This window comes from Hypoxylon trugodes, assembly GCF_022578975.1.
Source record: "Hypoxylon trugodes strain CBS 135444 unplaced genomic scaffold F4822scaffold_7, whole genome shotgun sequence".
Lineage (NCBI taxonomy): Eukaryota > Fungi > Ascomycota > Sordariomycetes > Xylariales > Hypoxylaceae > Hypoxylon > Hypoxylon trugodes.
Window position 1 is genome coordinate 3,048,017 of NW_026250022.1, and position 12,689 is coordinate 3,060,705.

At 47.7% G+C, this 12,689-nt stretch overlaps 7 protein-coding genes across 7 annotated transcripts; 4 read left to right on the top strand and 3 right to left on the bottom strand.

Moving 5' to 3' along the window:
• Nucleotides 1–45: 45 nt before the first annotated feature.
• On the top strand, nt 46–1,543 carry F4822DRAFT_411895 (PrpF protein). Its single transcript, XM_051458902.1, has one exon. The coding sequence runs from the start codon at nt 137–139 to the stop codon at nt 1,412–1,414; it is 1,278 nt and encodes a 425-aa protein (XP_051312790.1). The 5' UTR covers nt 46–136; the 3' UTR covers nt 1,415–1,543.
• A 109-nt stretch (nt 1,544–1,652) lies between these two features.
• On the bottom strand, nt 1,653–4,218 carry F4822DRAFT_438060 (putative aconitase; the record flags this gene model as incomplete). Its single annotated transcript, XM_051462470.1, has 4 exons — nt 1,653–2,642; nt 2,703–3,352; nt 3,424–3,986; nt 4,040–4,218. The coding sequence occupies 4 exons, from the start codon at nt 4,216–4,218 to the stop codon at nt 1,653–1,655; spliced, it is 2,382 nt and encodes a 793-aa protein (XP_051312791.1).
• A 416-nt stretch (nt 4,219–4,634) lies between these two features.
• Nucleotides 4,635–5,846, top strand: F4822DRAFT_431886 (mitochondrial carrier; the record flags this gene model as incomplete). Its single annotated transcript, XM_051461545.1, has 5 exons — nt 4,635–4,847; nt 4,903–4,998; nt 5,058–5,211; nt 5,263–5,579; nt 5,637–5,846. 5 exons carry the CDS (start codon nt 4,635–4,637, stop codon nt 5,844–5,846), a joined length of 990 nt encoding a protein of 329 aa, XP_051312792.1.
• Nucleotides 5,847–6,126: 280 nt separating this feature from the next.
• F4822DRAFT_411896 (uncharacterized protein) lies at nt 6,127–6,830 on the bottom strand. Its single transcript, XM_051458903.1, has one exon. The coding sequence runs from the start codon at nt 6,748–6,750 to the stop codon at nt 6,244–6,246; it is 507 nt and encodes a 168-aa protein (XP_051312793.1). The 5' UTR covers nt 6,751–6,830; the 3' UTR covers nt 6,127–6,243.
• Nucleotides 6,831–7,070: 240 nt separating this feature from the next.
• Nucleotides 7,071–8,346, bottom strand: F4822DRAFT_411897 (isocitrate/isopropylmalate dehydrogenase). The gene has a single exon (XM_051458904.1). It carries the CDS (start codon nt 8,146–8,148, stop codon nt 7,099–7,101), a length of 1,050 nt encoding a protein of 349 aa, XP_051312794.1. The 5' UTR covers nt 8,149–8,346; the 3' UTR covers nt 7,071–7,098.
• Nucleotides 8,347–8,962: 616 nt separating this feature from the next.
• On the top strand, nt 8,963–10,994 carry F4822DRAFT_411899 (general substrate transporter). Its single transcript, XM_051458905.1, has 4 exons — nt 8,963–9,152; nt 9,207–10,301; nt 10,355–10,679; nt 10,739–10,994. Exons 1-4 carry the CDS (start codon nt 9,029–9,031, stop codon nt 10,788–10,790), a joined length of 1,596 nt encoding a protein of 531 aa, XP_051312795.1. The 5' UTR covers nt 8,963–9,028; the 3' UTR covers nt 10,791–10,994.
• A 661-nt stretch (nt 10,995–11,655) lies between these two features.
• On the top strand, nt 11,656–12,626 carry F4822DRAFT_438063 (aldolase; the record flags this gene model as incomplete). Its single annotated transcript, XM_051462471.1, has 3 exons — nt 11,656–11,741; nt 11,791–12,300; nt 12,356–12,626. 3 exons carry the CDS (start codon nt 11,656–11,658, stop codon nt 12,624–12,626), a joined length of 867 nt encoding a protein of 288 aa, XP_051312796.1.
• Between the last annotated feature and the right edge of the window lie 63 nt (nt 12,627–12,689).

Here is a 12,689-nt window from a genome sequence, read left to right on the forward strand (position 1 = left end):
AGCGAGAATGTGTTTTCGGACGATTAACCGATCATCGGATAGATCCGATGACTTTCAATCAACCCTTTAGGGCATTTCGGCAACTTCTCCGATGGAGTGAACATCTACAACTTTCTACAACTAGGATAATAGCAACATGCTATTCAATCCGAACCATAATAAATCATTCCAAAATACAATGGCTCATCTTCTAATTTCACGGAGGCTCACTCGCCAATGCATTTACTCAATCGGAAAGAATTCCGGTCCTCCTAATCACCAAATTCGGGGAATGCGAATCTTAGAAACACCCAGCACAAATAAGACGCCATCGCGCAAAGCCCAATTATCACTTCCCGCAGCATATTACCGCGGCGGCACATCACGCGCGATATTCTTCGAGCGCGATGTCTTGCCGCAGGATAAATCACAATGGGATTCCATATTCCTCGGCGCAATTGGCAGTCCAGACCCTTATGGCCGACAGCTCGACGGAATGGGTGGCGGGATCTCTAGCTTGTCTAAAGTGTGCATAGTCGGGCCCTCGCCGGAATCTGATACTGAGGCGGATGTTGATTATACGTTTGTGTCGTTGGGTATCAAGGAACCGTCGATAGACTACTCCAGTAACTGCGGTAACATGTCTTCAGCCGTCGGACCTTTCGCCGTGGACTCCGGACTTGTTCCGATACCCGCAGATGCAACGGAAGCTACGGTGCGCATTCGAAACACTAATACTGGAAAGCTGATTAACGCTACGTTTCCGGTTGTCGGTGGTGAAGCGGCTGCAGATGGAGATTATAGTATTGACGGCGTAGCTGGGACCGCAGCGCGTGTGCGGTTGGATTTTATTAAGCCCGGTGGTTCGCGGACTGGGAAATTACTGCCGACGGGGGATCCGACGGATCGTGTTGCTGGTGTACGGGCTACGCTGATTGATGCGGGGAACCCGTGTGTTTTTGTCGCGGCAGCGGATTTGGGTGTTGATGGGACGCTGAGCTCACAGCAGATCGATGAGAATACTGCGCTAAAAGAGAAACTAGAGACGATTCGTCGAGAGGCGGCTGTTAGAATGGGGCTCTCGAAAACGGTAGATGATGTGCCCGGCAGCGTGCCGAAGATCGGATTCGTGTCTAGGCCGAACGATGTGAGCGTGGGGAATGTGGTTGTAAGGGCTATGTCGGTTGGCCAGCCACATAAGGCGATACCAGTTACCGTTGCGCTGGCTGTGGCCGCGGCGTCGAAGATACCGGGGACAACGGTTGAGGAGTGTGTGGTTAAGTCTGAGAGTGGTGATCAGCAGGGGATAGATATCAACCACGCTAGTGGGAAGTTGAATGTAGATGCTGTGTACGATTCTGAGGGGCAATTGGAGGCCGCGACGGTATTTCGGACGGCAAGGAGATTGATGGAGGGGAGGGTATTTTGGAAATGAATGTATATAAATGTATAAAGATGCATATAACTAGCACAAGGCATCGAGCTACTTTCCAACCACCACGAAGATATCGTAGTCTCGTTGCTCCAAGTCATATTAAAAGTTTGTCCACTAATTAATGTGCACAATATAATCATCGGTTAAAGTACCGATATACTACGATTAAGTCTGAATTTGAAGATGTATGTATCATTTAGACTTTATATACAATATATTGACATGGAATTCACTTTTTTTATATAGCAGCAGCTTCTTCACCCTTTTTACGCAACATCATCAAATTCAAAGCGCTTCCGGCCTTGAAGTATTCAACCTGCTCCGTCGAATAGGTATGAGATACCTCAGTTTCCCACATACCGTCCGCACCCTCGCTGGACGGTGTTACACGTAGTTTTAGGTTCCGTCCCGGGGTCAATCCTGTCAGTCCAACTATGCTAATACGGTCCGATGGTTGGATCCGATCATGGTCCGCTTCATCCACGAATTTCAAGGCCAAAATACCCTGTTTCTTGAGGTTAGTCTCGTGTATCCGCGCAAAACTTTTCGCGATGATAGCAGCACCACCAAGGTATCGTGGCTGCAGAGCTGCGTGTTCCCTTGATGATCCCTCGCCGTAATTGTGATCACCGATGACCACCCACGGTTGGCCCGCTTCTTGATATGACCGCGCTGTATCAGGTACGCCACCTTCTTCACCCGTTAACAAGTTGCGCACAGCGTTAGTCTTTCCGTTATCGGCATTTACAGCGCCGATGAGAGTGTTGTTAGAGATGTTCCCTAAATGTCCGCGATAGCGGAACCAGGGTCCGGCGGGAGTGATATGGTCGGTGGTGCATTTCCCCTTTACTTTAATAAGGATCAAGCAATTCTCGTAGTCGTTTCCGCTCCACGGTTTGAACGGCTTTAGCAACTGAAGTCGATTAGAAGAAGGCGATATTTGAACTTCTACATGTTCGCGACCACTCGTAGGGGGAGGAGTGTACACATGGTCGACATTTTCAAATCCGTTTCGAGGTAACTCGGCACTATTCGGAGGGTTGAAAATGAACTCTTCTCCAGTTGGCGTTGTAAGACTATCCTTGGTTGGATCGAATGCGAGGTCGTCGGAGAAGATCTTGGCCATGACCACCTCAGGAGAAGACAGAAAGATATGTGTAGCTGGATTGGAGTCCAGTCTCCCGGTAAAGTTCCGATTATATGAGGTGATAATAGAATTCTTAGTCCCCTATAATCTTTAACGTTAGCAATTGACTCCTAAGACTGTCACTTCTTTTCGCTCCCTCACCTTTTTCATATCCTGACGGTCCCAAGACCCACAACATGGTCCACAAGCATTCGTCAAAATTGTACTTTGAAGTTTCTCAAATACTTCCATAGTCTTAGATTTTTCCAATGTCGACCGGACTTGTTCACTGCCAGGGGAAACTAGGAGCGGCATCTTCGGTGTTAATCCTGCGTCCATGGCCTGTTGTGCTACACTTGCCGCCCTATTCATGTCTTCGAATGATGAATTGGTACAAGAGCCAATCAGCCCGGCTGTTAGTTTCGACGGCCACTCTTCTTGGGTTACTGCATCGGCAAATTTTGAAACAGGCGTTGCTAAATCCGGTGTGAAGGGACCATTAATATGTGGCTCGAGTGCAGACAAGTCTATTTCAATGACTTGATCATATTCAGCGCCTTCATCGGCGCACATTTCACCTGCTACCGCTTGCGCTGCCCTGGAGAGTTCTGGCCGGCGTGTTGCTTCGAGATATTTTGACATAGCCGGTGAGTATGGAAATATCGACGTTGTCGCGCCAGTCTCGGCTCCCATATTCGTAATTGTGGACATTCCGGTAAGGGGTAAAGTCTGCGTTCCTGGACCGAAGAACTCAACGATCGATCCAGTCGCTCCCTTAACGGTCAGTAGGCCCGCTAGCTTATTAATAACATCTAGGATCGCAGATTAGTCTCCTTCCCGTCAAGATACTCCATATACCACCATCAAGGTAGCTCAAACACACCTTTAGGACTTGCCCAACCTGATAACTCGCCCGTCAACTTCACGCCGATGATACTAGGCGCTGTCAACTCAAAAGGGAGCCCAGCCATGACGTCCACTGCATCTGCACCGCCAACGCCAATAGCGATCATGCCCATACCGCCAGCATTCGGTGTATGAGAATCAGTGCCGACCATCATACCACCAGGATAGGCGTAGTTTTCAAGTACAATTTGATGGATAATCCCCGCGCCGGGTTTCCAGAAGCCCATATTGTACTTCTTACATGCGCTTGACATGAAGTCATATACTTCACTATGGGCATCGAGGGCATTAGGCAAGTCTTCTTCCTTGCCGTTTCGGCCAACGATGAGGTGATCACAGTGAATCGTTGTCGGCACAGCTGTTGATTCCAACCCAGCTGAGATAAACTGGATAAGAGACATCTGTGCCGTGGCATCTTGACATGCGATACGCCTTGGCCTCAACTTGAGCTGCGACTCTCGACGTCGGTATGTGGGTGTGTCAAACTCATCGGTATGCGCGAGGAGAACTTTCTCTGCATACGTGAGGGGATGTTGGATTCTAATTTATATGTCAATGGTACCATAGCTACCGCGGTAAGGGGAGGTTCTAACACTTTTCGATATTCGGCGACTCTGTCTACGAAAACCCCATAGTCTTGGAACTGATCCGGCTCGTAACGGCTTAATGGCGCTCGTAATGACGCGCTGGAAGCAGTGGCCAAGCCCCTGCACCTAAGGCCGGGCGCCCGATGACCCAAGGTGAGATGAAGTTGCGCTTTCCGAGCCAGCATAGTGAAAATGTGCTTCGTGTTAAGGAGTCACTCAAGAGGGCACGAAACTCAACACAAAACACGAGCGGCGTCTTTCATAAACATGGGTTTGTATTTCTAATACTAGGTAACTAATTGGACAAGAAATTATGAGCAGATCCTATGACAGATTTGCCATCGGATACGATGCGAAACCTAGTCTGTGGTTAAGGGGCCATCGGATAGATCCGAAAGAGTCGACCGTAGGTTGGTCGGATAGATGCCGATGCACTAGTCAGCACCTAACAAACAGCAACTTCAACACCTCATAGAAGAAGAAACAATTAATCATTCTCAAATTCAAATTACGCTCGGTATCGAATAGCGAATCTTCTCATTCAATCGTATTATCGAGATTTCAGATTCGCCGATTGAATGGGAGATTGACTATTGCGAATATGGCACAATTACTCAACAAAAACCTAGAATACCACGGCCCTGAAGTCAAACGGAAATCCACGCCATGGAGGAATTTAGTAGTGGGCGCGGCAATGAATATTTTCCAAGGTAACATCCCAAACTCTGGTATCCTCTTAGTAGAGCCCGTCGGGTTGCTGACATCTGGAAAAGTTAGCACTCTTGGACAGCCGATGGAGGTAGTGAAAACCCACGTGAGTGACATAAAAGGTCTGCTTACTTTTCTATAATCTTGCTAATTGTTAAAAGGTTGCCGCGCATAGAGAAGATAGTCTTCGGGATGCTATCCGAAAAACGTGGCGGCGAGGTGGCCTTTTTGGGTTTTACCAAGGGCTAATGCCATGGGTAAGTCCGTGGTTATAATCTAGAGACTAGGTTCCTAATACCTCTTTGAACGTGTCTAGGCGTTAATTGAGGCGTCCACTAAAGGTGCTATCTTGATTCTAACTTCCACGGAAGTAGAATATTATGCCAGAACGCAATTCGACGTATCGAAAACAGTAGCAGGATTCCTTGGAGGCACCGCCGGTGGAGCTGCTCAAGCTTACTTGACCATGGGTTAGTTCATTTGAGTGTTCTCATGAAGTCTTCTAACTCACCCGGATGCAGGTATGACAACATGTATGAAAACTGTCGAAGTGACAAGAGCGAAGAATATGCAGGGCGGTCAGCAGGTACCCAGAACTATGGCTACGTTCTTCAATATTATAAGAACAAAAGGCATTAGGGGTGTCAATAAAGGCGTCAATGCGGTTGCCCTTCGCCAGATTACAGGGTGGTCATCCCGTATTGGCATCTCTAGGATGGCTGAAGGTTGGATTAGATCAGTTACTGGGAAGTCGAAGGAGCAAAAGCTTGGAATAGGAGAAAAGGTGGCGGCATCTACTATTGGCGGTGCTCTTAGTTGCTGGAATCAACCCTTCGAGGTACGTCGAACAGACCTTTGCCTTCATTGACGAAGTATCACACTAACTGCCTCCTAGGTGCTCAGGGTTGAAATGCAATCATTAAAGGCTGACCCGACAAGACCCGCGTCTCCGACGATGGTATCAACTTTTAAGCATATAGTAAAGGAATCAGGACCGCAAGGACTATTCCGTGGCGTCGTTCCACGGATAGGGGTAGCTTCCTGGGCAACCATTTGTATGGTGGGCTTTGGTGATAGGGCTAAGGAGTTTGCGAGGAAACTGTAGTCAAATCTAATTCTTTCCGTGCGCTTTATCGAGTTGTTATTGAATGTTTAGGCATTTAGTAGGTGAAATTAGCTGTAGACATAATCTCATTCCTCGTGGTTGTTAGCAATAAGATTCTCAGGCCGAGAAAGGCCACATTAAGATATCGCGACTAGACCACATAAAAAGACCCCCCGTTCACAATACAATTGCCAAAGCAAAAGCATTCGATGATGATAAAGAGGAGCAAAAAATTACAAGAAGAACGTACAACACCGGGGATCTGGCTTATCTATGGGAGAGCGGACGGGATCCCGAGTTTTCCGGATCGTATGGTCGTACGTGAAAGAACTTGGTTATTCTTGCCATATATACCCTTCCTTCCTTTGAACCAATCAGACACCAAAACCATTCAGCTTCATGACATGGCGTACATAAACCCAGCAAAATAGCATAACCAACTTGGGAAATCGGCGACGAGACCCCTAATGCGGTTCATGCTAACCCAATCCGCCATACCCTTGGCGTTGTCTTTATCCTTCTCATCAATACGCTTCACAATGGCCAAGTCGCGGGGTCCAAATGCGAAATGTAGGGCGCTGAACACGGCGCCGGCAATGTAGAGGCCGGCTGCCACACGCTGGTTTGAGCCGGATGCCCCGGTGAGGTCTAGGCTTCCTTTTCGGATGACTAGGTTGGTGATGGCTGTGCCGATACCTAAGGGGTATAAGGTGAAAATGACAGCTAGTGATGGTGGGAACCAGCGGTCGCGATAGGCTGGTATGATCTGGTTTGCCTGTTCCCGCAGGTCGGGTCTGAAATTGCCAAATGGACGGAGGTACAGGTCTTCAGCGACCGTGTATGTAACATAGGATGTAGAGGCCAAAAAAGGCGCGGCCCGGAGGAGTATGAGACATGCATGCATCGTGAGACTTATTGACGTAGGTGGCGGAAATATTGAAGTTGGTAGCTTTTTAGAATCTTGATCTCGTTGAGAATGTCCTGCGGGGACCAAGATAAATGTTCAGCTGAAGTCCTACGGGCTTGAGCACGTATCAGCGTACGGCGCAGCACTGCTATCTTAACGCTTATAGGTAGATGATAGAGGAAGGGATATTCAGGGGCCGGAATGGACATGGGTTTTGTTCGGCTCTTCAATCTATATACACCAATGTTACATTTGAATTAAAAGCAGCGACCATAAACTGTGTGCTACGATGGTTTTATTTACGCGATCATAATTTCCGGTATATCTACATATTTTTCTTAAGATCTATGCGAGTATCTTCTTAACCTCTTCAGACACCACAGCAGCCAAGGAATCTGTCGTTCCGCTTCCGCCCAAGTCCGGAGTCAAACTCGTCTTGGCCTCAATCACTTTTCGGACCGCTTCCCGAACGGCGGTAGCTTCTTTGTGGTTCCCGGTCTCGTCTAGAAGTTCCGCGCCGCTCAAAACCAGAGCTAGTGGGTTCGCGATACCCTTCCCTGCAATATCCGGGGCAGCACCGTGACTAGCCTCGAAAACACAAACACCGTCGCCGATATTTGCCCCCGGTGCTAAACCAAGCGACCCTGCCAGGCCGGCTGCCAAGTCGGAGAAGATATCACCATACTGGTTTGCTGTGACGATGACATCGAAGCGCTTCGGATCACGTACAATCGTGTAGCACGCCGCATCAATCATCATGTCGTCGCTCTGGATCTCCGGATAGTCCCGACTCGTCTCCTGGAAGCAGCGTAGGAAGAGACCGTCGGTGTAATTCAGCACATTTGCCTTGTGCAGGCAAGTCACGCGCTTGCGTCCCAATCTCCTAGCATACTCAAATGAGTATTTCGCTACCTTCAGAGCAGCGGCACGCGTAGTTAGTTTGATGGCCTCCGCGGCGATATCGTCGCCGATCTTATGCTCATGTCCGATATATACATCCTCTGTAACCTCGCGCATGACCACAATGTCAAGACTCTCATGGCGACCGGAGACTCCCGGGAAGCCTCTTATCGGCCGCGGATTGACAAATAAGCCTAGCTCACGCCGGATCGCATTATTAAGCGACGGGTATGTTAATTCGGACCCATCCGGTTGGACGCATGTGATGCGGCCTTCAAGTTTGTTGACGATGAGGGGTGCTTTGATGTTGTACTTTGCGGCGCGCAATCGTTGCACCGTCTCTGGCGGGAGAGGGTGGTCATGAGCTTGTATGGCCACCCCGGCAATTGGAATATCCTCCCATTCAAATGGTAATCCGGTTGCTTCGAGAACGCGCTGTGTGGCTGCGGTGATTTCCGGGCCGATGCCGTTCCCCTTAATAATTCCTACACGCATGATGGATAATGGTGTGATTGCAAATGGATGTAAGTGTTTTTCTTATCTCTGGATTAATGGCAGAAGACGATCCTTGATGCAATAATATAATTAAATTCACGAAACAAATTATTTGACGAAAATGATGCATTCACTACACCTTCATATACATCGATGCCAACACTACTTTCATCGTGAACCTCTGGACATTGCCCGAAGGTGTAAGCCGGTGCATGCCGAGCCAGGTGATTTAATTTTCGCTATGGTGTTTCCAAGCATTGGTCTCTAGCTCGAGGTAAATTGAGAATATGGCCATCGGAGCTGCTCCGTAGTGGGAGACTAGCTTAGGTAAAGATTGACGGGTCAGACCTTTGTTGGTGATCGGAGAAGATGCCGATATTTTGGCGCTCGGACGTTGTACTCCATCGGCATCTCTCCGAACTTCGTCACCAGGCCGAGGCCCTGAAATCTCCAATCTCTCCATGATCCCTACTCCAAAGCATTGACATTTGACCAATAATAGAACCATCTAGTACTGCATCTGATAGATTTCGGCAGATGTATCTTGGTTATGTCTATACCTAGGTTACTAGTCTCCTTCCTTTCAGCTTCAGCTTCATAGTGTTGATGAGTTCCATCGGAATGGGTCCGATACACGAAAGCTTCACGAAACATACGACTCTAAGCAATTAGCCTCCCCCGCGCTCTCCGCACACCCCGGACCCCAGAGCCTCTCCCCAGTCCTCCCCTATTCTCTTCTTAAGTCTAGCTTATGTGGCATCCCTGGCCGCCGATCAACCTATCCATACAAATATGGAAGCCTCGCCATGGTGGTGAGAACTTTAAGGAATACCCCAGACTTTGCGCTCAAGCTCCCTGATACTTCAACAAACAAGTCAAAATGGGTGTTTCAAACTCACCTTTCGTTAAGTATTGGCACGCAATCAAAGCCTCGCCCCCGGGCATTTACAATAGGAGACTGTTTTTGACTGTCTTTGTCTATGCCCTTGCCGGGAGTCCCAGAGGTAAGAAATCCCCCTTTCCATACGCAATTCATACCTGCTAAATCCGATTATTAGGCTGGGATGAAGGCTCTACTTCTGCAGTCACGCAGTTGAAGAGTTTTCAAAGGGAATTCGGGATCACACCAACCGGAAACCCAGATGCTGTTTCGAACATTGTTTCCTTCGTCAACCTGACGGCTGGCCTCGGGGCTCTTCTATCCTTCCTTATTAACGATCGCGTTGGCCGCCGGTGGTCTCTTCGGATCTACATAACTATCGTAGCTATCGGCACGCTCATCTCGACATTCTCATACGGTTCTCTCGCTGCCCTTTACGTCGGGCGTCTAGTCTCTGGCCTTGGAATTGGGGCACTCACAGTGACCGGTCCCATGTCAATTGTCGAAATCGCACCTCGAGTAACGAGAGGTCTTATGACACTTTGGTTCAACATCGCCATGCTTAGTAGCCAGATGATTGGAATTTTCGTGGTATATGGTGCCAACACCAATATCCCGATCAGCAAGAATCTCCAATGGCAAACACCGTTCTTTGTACAAACTTTCATCCCGGCCATTGCTATCGGACTATCCTTCCTCGTCGATGAATCGCCGCGATGGCTCTGTCTAAAAGGCCGTACTGATGAAGCCATTAATGTACTTGCCCGAATTCGTGGTTTCGATATGGACAGCCCTCACCTATTAGCTGAGTTCGATAGCATCAACACTCCGATCCAGCGCGAGCTCAGCGAGTACGGACAAGAAACTCTACTGTCGACACTCCGGGAAACATTCTTTGTCAGGTCGAATCTACGCCGTGTCCAATTAACGATTGTCGCGTATATCCTTGCTCAAATGTCCGGCGCCAATTCGATCACCAACTATCTGCCGACAATCTTCGGCTATATTGGATTGAAGAACGACGACGCTAAGATCTACTCGTCCGGCCTTTATGCTTTCGTCAAGCTCTTCTGTTGTATTCTCGCTTCTCTATTCTTCGTTGACGCGATCGGACGCCGAAAATCGCTATTCATCGGTATCACTATTCAGATGTTCTGCCATATATACCTAGGCGCGTTTTTAAACGTAACTGGTAGCGGTAAGCTTAACAACTCACACGCCGATGCCGCTGCGATCGCGGCAATTTATATCCACGCTCTTGGATGGGCTGTTGGTGAGTCATTACCATTTTGGAGCTGTACTTCGTATGCTAACAATGGAATATAGGTCTATACAGTTTGCCATACCTATTCGGTGCGGAACTCTGGCCAAACAGAATCCGTTCGTTTGGTGGTGCCCTTTCGCAGTGTTTCCATTGGCTATTCCTCTTCGCCATCACGAAAGCCACGCCGGCTCTGCTATCCTCTATGGACAAATGGGGCGCATTCATATTCTTTGCAGCCTGGTGTCTGATCGCCTTGGTGTATTGCTTCATTATGGTACCGGAGACTAGTGGGCGCACATTGGAAAGCATGGATCGTCTCTTTGAACATAGGTGGTACGAGATGAGGAAATACGCCTATGAGAAGTCTTCTCCTTCAAGTGAAGAAAAGTCAGTCGAACTAATATCCGACGTGCTACGAACTTGTAACTAACATTCAACTCTTACAGACTTGACGCCGATGTCGAACACGCCGAGATCCAACATGTCTCTGATAAGTGAGGAATTGGTTTAGGCTTGGAGACTATATGAATACAGCTTCGACTTGGTTTCTCTTCTCAGCGTACGGCAGGCAATGGGTTTAGCACGGCAAACCATGGGATAGTCCGTGCTTTTTTTCAATTCTAAACGTCAATGTGCAATAACTGCTTTCTATGTCTTTTCATAGTTATGAATACATGATGGCTGGTTCTCGGAAGCCTCAATTGCAATGGCTCTATAATTTGGCTCAACATTTAATGACCCGCGATTATGTGAAAATCGTAGAAAAATCTCAATGCCATTGTCACCTTCAATGACTACCTAGGTACCTACTGAGCGCCCAAGGTAGAGCGTATCTGCTAAGAGACTTCGTACAACTCAAAGTTGAAGCTAATTGGCTAAACTTGTAGCACATTCCATAAAGAGCATATCTAAAGACTCAATTCGAAGTTTGATTGGCCAGTTCATTTAATATAATGAAGAGGATGCAGTAGTTTTATGTACACCCTAAGTTATGCAACTTATATAAGTACCCAGATAGAGGTATTTGGATGCTCTTGAGTTAGACATCCAGCCATGAACTTCCTAAACTTCTCGTATAGTTGCATTATTTTACGTTTGCCACCCATAGCTCGGAGTATGGGGAGATGTTTAAAACTGGGGCTCCCGCGATGGATTTCTACGGCTTTTGCCCGACCTCCTTTCCCAATTAGGTTACATCCGAAATACACACCAACAATGTCACCCCATAGCTAACCGGCAATGATCCGTAGATTGGAGTATGTTGGTTTGAAAACAACTTCGTCAATCGTCAATAAGTATCGAATCGAAAACGGTTGGAGTATGAGAGTTGATTGGAACGATCGTCTCATTCAATAGTTTCACAATGGCTTCCTTCCCGCAAAATAACAGAACATTTCAAATCCTTGACGATGCGTCCAAGGGGGGCTACAGTGTTGGGGCTTATAACTGGTAGGACTTAAAATCACGCATTCTGGACCAACAACTAATTATATGATAGTTATAATGATGATGGTGTGATCGCTGTGATCAGAGCGGCGGAGAAGTGCGGGTCGCCGGCCATCATTCAGATATTCCCCTGGACGATCAAGTTTCAGGGGCCACACTTCGTCAGCTATGTCGTAGGGGCAGCACACGCAGCCAGCGTTCCTATAGCTGTTCATTTGGACCACTGTATTGAGCCAGAAGACATTAAAATTGCTCTTGATTTACCTTTCGACTCAATTATGATTGATGCCTCTACTCTTGAGCCCGAGGAAAACATAAGAAAGTGTAGGGAAATTGTCCAGATTGCCAATGCGAAAGGTATCGTCATCGAAGCGGAAATGGGCCGCATTGAGGGGGGTGAAGACGGCTTACCGACAGTCGATATGGATACAATATTAACCCAACCAGATCTGGCAAAAGAATTCGTGGAAAGAACGGGGGTTCAGTTCCTGGCACCTGCATTTGGAAACATACATGGAAAATATGGCCCCGGTGGTCCAGAAGCTTCATGGAGATTTCCACTGTAAGTTTTAGGAGAACCGCGAGACTACGGGCAAACTACTGACGATGCATTACAGCTTAATGGATGTTCATCGTGCTATTCCGCAAATACCTCTAGTGCTCCACGGGACCCATGAGGTGTCAGATGAGCTATTTCGAGAGACCAGGAAATATGGCATGTTAAAGGTCAATTTAAATCGGACAGTTCGGGATGAATACACGGATTTCGTTGCTCAAAACGCTGGGAAACTAGAGCTAACCATTCTTAAAATGCGTGGGGTTGAGGTCTATGCTCAATCTATCGAACGGGTTATGAGAGAAGTTTTAGGGTCTGCTGGAAAAGTATAAACATCTAACCTGCTAAGAGAATTTCTATGTACAACAATAAATTATAGGATTGTGATATATTTC